Raw genomic sequence first — 7043 nt, 5'->3', positions numbered from 1 at the left:
TTTTTTTTGGGAGCTAACATAACTATTTATAGTCTCTGAGAAGTGTAGAGACTAGAGTGGGTAGAGAAGAGTTGGACAGGCTGTACTTATGTTCTTCAAATTCTTTCACAAGCTTCGAGTGAACGATGTTAAATCTTGTCTTGTTTGCTTGTGTTATACTCCATTTTTCTTAACAATATGGAAGCAAAGTGCTAGGAAAAAAAACTCTGAAGGTTTTAACAATTCGGGACAATCATTTAGGTCAACAGAGACTTTGTCTTAGACCAGAACCAATAAACAAGCTCCTTTACATGAAACAAACATTTAAGTCAGTAGGCTTTGGCCAAGATCATAACCAATAAACAAATCCTTTACATGAATCAAACAACATTTAGATCAGCAGAGGCATATTGACCTAGAGCAGAAGCAATAAACTAACTTCTTTACATGAAACAAACATTTAAGGTCAGCAGAGACATTGGCTCCTAAAGGCTCTAGTTTCCATTTGCTTTTCACATCAAAAATTTGAAAAATCCACCAAATATCTGAAACCCATTTCATGGGTGTCAATGGACAAGATGATATGCACCTGTAGAGCCTTATAGAGCATACCCACCTTATTTGTCTATAAGAGACCTAAAAGTGTTGTATCTAACTAGACCAGCCTTTCAATTTGTACATGTATGCTGAGGATATGTTTTTCCACTTGAAAACTCCATTTTCCTACACCAAAATTGGTGGGAAAAGCTTGTCCTGTCCAAGTCCCTTTTGATTTCACATCTCTGGATCTGTGATTCAGAAAAGTAAGGTGAGCTTCCAGTAAACGTAAAACAATCAAATCTCTAGTTTCATTTTTCTTTTCCAATTCGTCTCAGTTCATACTTGATCGTCTTCCAGGCAAGGATGATCCACTTGATCGACTCCTTGAGCTATCATATCCAGAGTGGCCATGTATATTAGGGTCACTCATCACTTCCTGCAAAAAATATCTCAATAACTTCTACGGTCTTCAAGATGTATAATCCATCTGAAAAGGATTTTGCAGTTCAACAAGAAATTTTTGTTCGGCAGAAATAATATTTTCATATGTTTTGATGTTCTGGGATACTTTTGAATCTGATTCAAAGCTTAGTCTAATCAACAGTATAGGTTTCAACTTACTTGGCCCGTTGAGGTTTGGCTGTGTGTGGGTGAAGTATTTCCTTGTATCATTGGCATGTTATCCTCAGCAAGTTCTCTAAGTCTATTGAGTTCTGGCAAGACAACCTTGCCGAGATCCGGCCGGTCTTTCCGTCTTAACTCTGCACACCCCAATGCTAGCTTAGCAAAGCATAGAGCTTCTTCTATTGGCCAGTCAGGCACTTCAGGGTCCAGCATCTCAGCAAATGTTTCCTTCTCAATAGATCTTTGAACATAGTGTGTCAAACCCATTGGAGGCTTGGCTGTTATTATTTGTAGCAGCATTATACCAAGGGAGTAGACATCTGATTTTATGCCAAGCATGCCTGTTTGCTGGTACTCAGGATCTATATAACAGAAAGTTCCAGCTGTTGATGTCATCCTGTACTGTGTTACAGTATCCGATACAGAAGGAGGGACAAGCCTCGCCAGGCCAACATCACTTATCTTGCTAACATAATTGCGATCAAGTAAGATGTTACCGGGCTTTAGATCACGGTGCACTAGTGGTTCTGGCTTGGTTTGGTGGAGGAAGAGCAAGCCAGTACCAATCTCTGCTGCTATTCGAAACCTGAGTTGCCATGAAAGAGCTGGGGTGTTTCCTCTTCGGAAGAGACAATCTTCTAGGCTCCCATTGGCCATGTATTCATAGACTAAGCACCCATACTCTGGGCAAGCACCCAGGAGGAGAACCATGTTCGGATGGCGTATGCAGCTTAGTACTTCAACCTGCAAGCAATATTAGAGGGCAAATGTGACTAACAAACCCTAAATAGTTGTTCGAAAAGAAAAGAAAAAATTGATGCATGCGTTGCAAGGGGCCGAGCCAGGATTTAACACTGGGGTGTGGGGGTGAATGATGATGACACATGGAAAAAGGCTAAGTGTTTGTATTTCACACATGAAAAGAGGGCCAGAGGAATCTTTTAGGGAAATTTCAAAAAATGAGGAATGGAGGGGGGGGGGGGGGGGCAGATTTCAAAAAATTCCAGGTAGAGGGGTGGGTGGGTTGGGGGTAACTCTCCCAATGTTTAATGCTGGATCAAGTCTGAGTAAAGGAGGAGGGTTGGTCTGTCAGGTCGGGAGCCGACATTGGGAAAAACCAAATCAAACCCTTACACATGGATTCTACAACGTTACATGATAAATGTTGTTGTATTACCTCTTGTTGGAACTGTGACCGGCCTTGTGCTGCATCTGGGCGTAGAACCTTAATTGCAACTGGTGTATGATCTAAATAACACTTATATACCGGTCCATAACCACCTTCACCAATCTTTCTAGATTCAGTGAAAAATTCTGTTGCTGTTTCGATCTCCTCAATTGTATATTTCCTGTACCTAATGTCATTATGTGCAAGAGCATCCAATACCTTGTTCTTCTCTTCTGACTCCTTAAGGGCTTTCATCTCTGCATTCACTCTCTTTTGTGCTTCCAGTTCTGCAATTCTTTGTGATGCTTCAGCTGCCTCTATGGCTGCTCTACACTTAGCTTTCTCCCTCTCTGCAATTTGAAGTGCAGCTTCCTCAGCCATCCTTGCCTCTTCAAATTTTTGTTCCTCTTCCATTTTCCAACGATGGAGGTCTCTTGCCTATACAGAACCACACTCAAGTCATAATTTAGAAATAACTATACATGAATCATTGAATGCAGAAATCAGGAGTGGCTTCTTAGTACCTTCTGTTTTGCTGTGAGTGCTTCTTTGCATGCTGTACTATACATATCCATTGTTTGCTTGAGCTCTAGCTTTAGCCTTCTCATCTCAGCTTCAACATCTTCCTATTAGTTTCAAGAAACGTTATTGTAATTATACAGATCTGATCTTACCCATATACAAGAAAGGTTGTAATCATGGAGATTACTATAATTAGGGTATTTTACCATGTTCTGTGGTGATCCAAATGATGATGATCCACTATCCTGTGAGACATTTGAATAATCCTGATACTGGAAATCATTTGCGGACTTGTTTCCTGGTCGTAATACTTCAAAGCTTCGTTTTTCATCTGAACTTGTTGACAGACGTGGGGTTCTACCGGAGTCGAGGTGGTCATAGAGAGAAGGGAACATACGATCTATGCTTGGTCTACCGGAGCTCACAAATGATATATCAGTTTCCGGAATTGGAAGATCTGCATAAGATTTTCCAGTTGGACCCCTTCTGGTAAATGGTGACCTGGTTCAAGTGGTGAAATCAAGTCAGTCCTATCAAAGCCATTCATGGTTCTTTCACATCATAGCAAAACTTAAACGAGTTTGGATCTGTCCTTTGACATGTAGAGTCTGTGCTCCCCTCATATGTCTCAACCATGTATCATGAGACGGATCCACTAGAGGTGAGGGGAGCACAAACCTCTCCCCGTTAATGGTGGAGAGAGTTTGGATCAACTTCTTGTTAGGGGAGAACAACGTGCTCTCTTGAAGCTTCTCCATCACATAATAATGGTGGGACTCACATGGAACTCATTAGAGTTGATCAAGACTCCGGTCTCCAACCTAACCATAGTTGTTGACACCTGTAGTCTTTCTCACCAAACAATAGTGCAAAAAGACTTATATGGTAAGAGCACAAAACAAGCCTTTGTCCCAACTAAATGGAGGTGTCTACATGAATCTTTGCATTCCAATTAGCTCAATTTGAGGCCATACTAAATACAAGGTCTAACTTATGCATGTCCTTTCTCACCACTTCTCCTCAGGTATCCTAGATCTGCCCCTAATTCTTTTAATTCCTTCAATCGAGGTTAAATTACTTCTCCATACAGGAGCAGTTAATGGCCTCCATCAAACATAGCCGTGCCATCTCAATCAATTTTCTCAAAGTTTATCATTTAACTCTGTCAGTTTTTGTTGCCAGTCCCAAGCTCAAATAAAGAGAGAGGGTTGGTGCATTAGATAAGTAGCAAGCAGCAGAAAAAAATTGTAGCCAAACCCTTTTTGCATAGACTCTACAACCTTAAATGCACTAACATACCTGATGTAATCTACTTCATCCTGCATGGGAGGAGGATCAAAAGATTTCATCACAGCTCCTTTTGAAGCAGTCTGAGCGACATGTGCCTCCGATTGATCGAGGATGGCTTGGTGCGGCATTTGCATTTGGTTCCTTAGAGAGGAGACAATTGGTGCTGGACGGGAAGCAGATCGAACAGACGAGATCTTGCCTTTTGAGATTACATACACAGTGCAGAAATCTGGTGCTGCTTTTGATATACTTCCTGGAATGTCTGTACTCTTGAATCTTCTGTGATCAAAGGTTTTCATGGTAAAACTTTAACTCTATAATGAACAAGAATAGCAATTGTAGTTCATCTGTGAGTAGCGAATATTACTTGAGGAACGCATTCCTTGTTGAGGCACCAACAACCAAGTTCTCAATTGCAGAATTGGAGACATACTCGATAATGGCTTTTGCAACATCCATATCTTCTATTATAACATCATTGCATTGTATCTTGTGTATTTTTAAAAATAAAACTGTAAGAACATTTATTTAAAAATAGAAGAGGCACAAAACAGTAGAGAAAACATTCTGAATTCCATAAAGAAAAATACAATAATAGATCTTTGATACCCACATCTTTTCTGGTGCAAAAGCAACGGAAGGGAAGGAACAATTCCCTGTTTTGAGCTTCAAGTTGGCTTCTGTATGCTGATATTACATGGTCTTTAACATCAGAAATGGACACATAGTTTCCCACTGCATTGTAACAAAAAGAAGAAAAAATATATAAAATGGAAACATGGATTTTTTTATCACCGAGTTAACTTGGAAAATTAAGATTTGGCTAAATTTTTGTTCTCGAACTTATATTTAAATTATATGTAACAACTACTCCCATGAGGATGTAGTCAAAGTGTACGTGAGCTAGTCTTGTCGAACCTGAGTTCTAAAAAGAAAATAATTCAGTAACAGGAGCAGAGGGAGAAAGAGAGAGAGAGAGAGAGAGTTACATGGGCCAGGAATAGATGATACCCTCTGGTTAACATGGATGAGATGTACAGTTTGGCCCCTGGTGAGAAGATGATCAACAGCCCATTTCAATGCACCTGGGCTTGCTTTGTCCTTGTCAATTGCAACTGCAACCAAACCATTTCCTTCTTCTTTCCTTTCTGAATTTCCCTTAGGGAGCCACATCTATCTCTATCTCCTCTCCTCTCCTCTCCTCTCCTGTTCAGTCTGTAAATCTGAATTGAAAAGCAGAAAAATCCGAAAGAATTGTTTTTTCTTCTCTTCTCTTATCTACAGATACAATGAAACCACCAATAAAAGCTTCCTGATTTTCTCTAAACCATTAGTTGTGAAGGCCCAAGAGAACTCCTTGAAAGATTCAAAGAAAAAAGAAAGAATAAAATAAAATATAGGTTAGAAACAACCCAAACCGCTTCTTACTATTTTGTAGGTATTTTTCCTTTCTCCTGTAAGGAAATATCCAAATACGGAAATGTTGCCTTATAGAACCACCAAAGCTGCTGGAAATCCAAGGCTCCCCTTTTGTCATGTCTTCCTCTCTTCTTCCTAAGAGAAAGTGAGTGATCGTCATTCCTCTTCTCTCCTTCTTCCTCGCTCCTTCTTTCATCTGTCTTAGTCTCATGATTAGTATTTCGTTGTCTTTTCAAAACAAGTCAAATCTTAAAAACGCTTTTAAATTCATTCGATCAAATTTTATTGTTTGTTTGATAATCTACTTGGATCGGTTAACTTTTTGTGATGAAATACACAAATTTGAATTTGACACTCCGAACATACATGGATATCCAGAGCAAATGTAACTAAAATACGTTGCAATAATGTGCCATTTTGTAATTTTATGTTGCGAGAAGGATTGTGAAATTTGTATAAATTCCATTTGTAAATTTTCATGTTGAAATTTTTTCTGATGTGAAAATAGATTAGGAAATCGAATAAAAAACAGAAAATTTCTTTAAATTAAAATTGAGAGAAATTAGAATATAAAATAAATAAGAAATAGAAATAAATATAGACAATTTTAACATAACTAAATAGTTCCAACTCTTCCATTTGGGAGTACTTAAACTGTGTGAAAGTGCATTGTTAAAACTGATAGTTTCTCAAGATACTAGTTACTAAGCTAAGATTTACTTTCTAGGCACGTTACTATGTCGCTGTCCTTAAGATGTAATTCGCCTCTCACGAAAGGTGCTATGAGGTACCGCTCTCCCGGTACAAAGAAGCCCAAACTCAAGGTTGTTTCTCGAGTTTTGCAAAGCACAGACAAAACTCAAGAATAGAGAAAACTTCGGATTTTCTACTCTACTTGCTGTTGAGAAACTACGAGGGGATTTATAGGCATTGAGGTGCCTCTACTGAACAGTTCATGACTCTGTTTCATATGGGTGCATCTCTCTGTAGGGATACAAATGCCATCGTTCAAATCTGAGCTATCGGCCGTTCGGCCGCACGATCTAACGGTCCAGATTGAACCATCAAAAAGATATTTATGGATCTACTTCCATCGCCCTAGATCTGCCGTTGATCAAAATACACAGTTCAGATCTAATCTCGCTCGCTTGAACTGTCTAAGTGCTAAGTGCGTGCGCCAAAAGCGCCTAAACGCCCCACCGCCCGCGCGCGCATGGCGCCTCGGACGGTACACCATCCTCGCTCGTACACCGCACACGCATTGGCATGTCTTTTGATATTAAATCAAAGTTAATAGGCAGTACCTATTAATTAACTTGGATTCCGACATCTCGGTTTCCAATGTGGGACTATATAACAAACACTTTCCTAAAATAAATAAAGGAAAGTTTCCGCACTTATAAATCCAATTTAAATGAAATGTTTATTATATTAAAAATAATACAACATTCTCCCACTATTTTCAATATAATGAAAGTAAATACACAACAAAAACTGGGAA

At 39.3% G+C, this 7043-nt stretch overlaps 1 protein-coding gene across 1 annotated transcript; it reads right to left on the bottom strand.

Moving 5' to 3' along the window:
* Positions 1-753: 753 nt before the first annotated feature.
* LOC148999375 (U-box domain-containing protein 35-like) lies at positions 754-5296 on the bottom strand. The gene is made up of 10 exons (XM_089141192.1): positions 5113-5296; positions 4737-4858; positions 4491-4612; positions 4133-4402; positions 3040-3334; positions 2836-2937; positions 2321-2749; positions 1141-1887; positions 862-955; positions 754-767 (listed from the first exon to the last, which is right to left on the bottom strand). The coding sequence occupies exons 1-10, from the start codon at positions 5294-5296 to the stop codon at positions 754-756; spliced, it is 2379 nt and encodes a 792-aa protein (XP_088997318.1).
* Positions 5297-7043: the final 1747 nt, after the last annotated feature.

Source organism: Hakea prostrata, unplaced genomic scaffold (genome assembly GCF_041222555.1).
Source record: "Hakea prostrata isolate BN-2017 unplaced genomic scaffold, UWA_Hpros_2 contig_12, whole genome shotgun sequence".
Taxonomy (NCBI): Eukaryota; Viridiplantae; Streptophyta; class Magnoliopsida; order Proteales; family Proteaceae; genus Hakea; species Hakea prostrata.
The sequence above is the reverse complement of the archived record's forward strand: the minus strand, read 5'-3'. Positions and strand labels throughout refer to the sequence as shown.

What these genes read in the sequence shown, in the direction of transcription:
- LOC148999375 (XM_089141192.1), bottom strand. Translation starts at nt 5,296, where the DNA reads ATGTGGCTCCCTAAGGGAAATTCAGAAAGGAAAGAAGAAGGAAATGGT. An exon ending in ACAAGGAATGCGTTCCTCAA is followed by an intron (nt 4,403 to 4,490) that starts GTAATATTCGCT and finishes CTTTGATCACAG; the next exon opens with AAGATTCAAGAGTACAGACA. An exon ending in TTGGATCACCACAGAACATG is followed by an intron (nt 2,938 to 3,039) that starts GTAAAATACCCT and finishes TGAAACTAATAG; the next exon opens with GAAGATGTTGAAGCTGAGAT.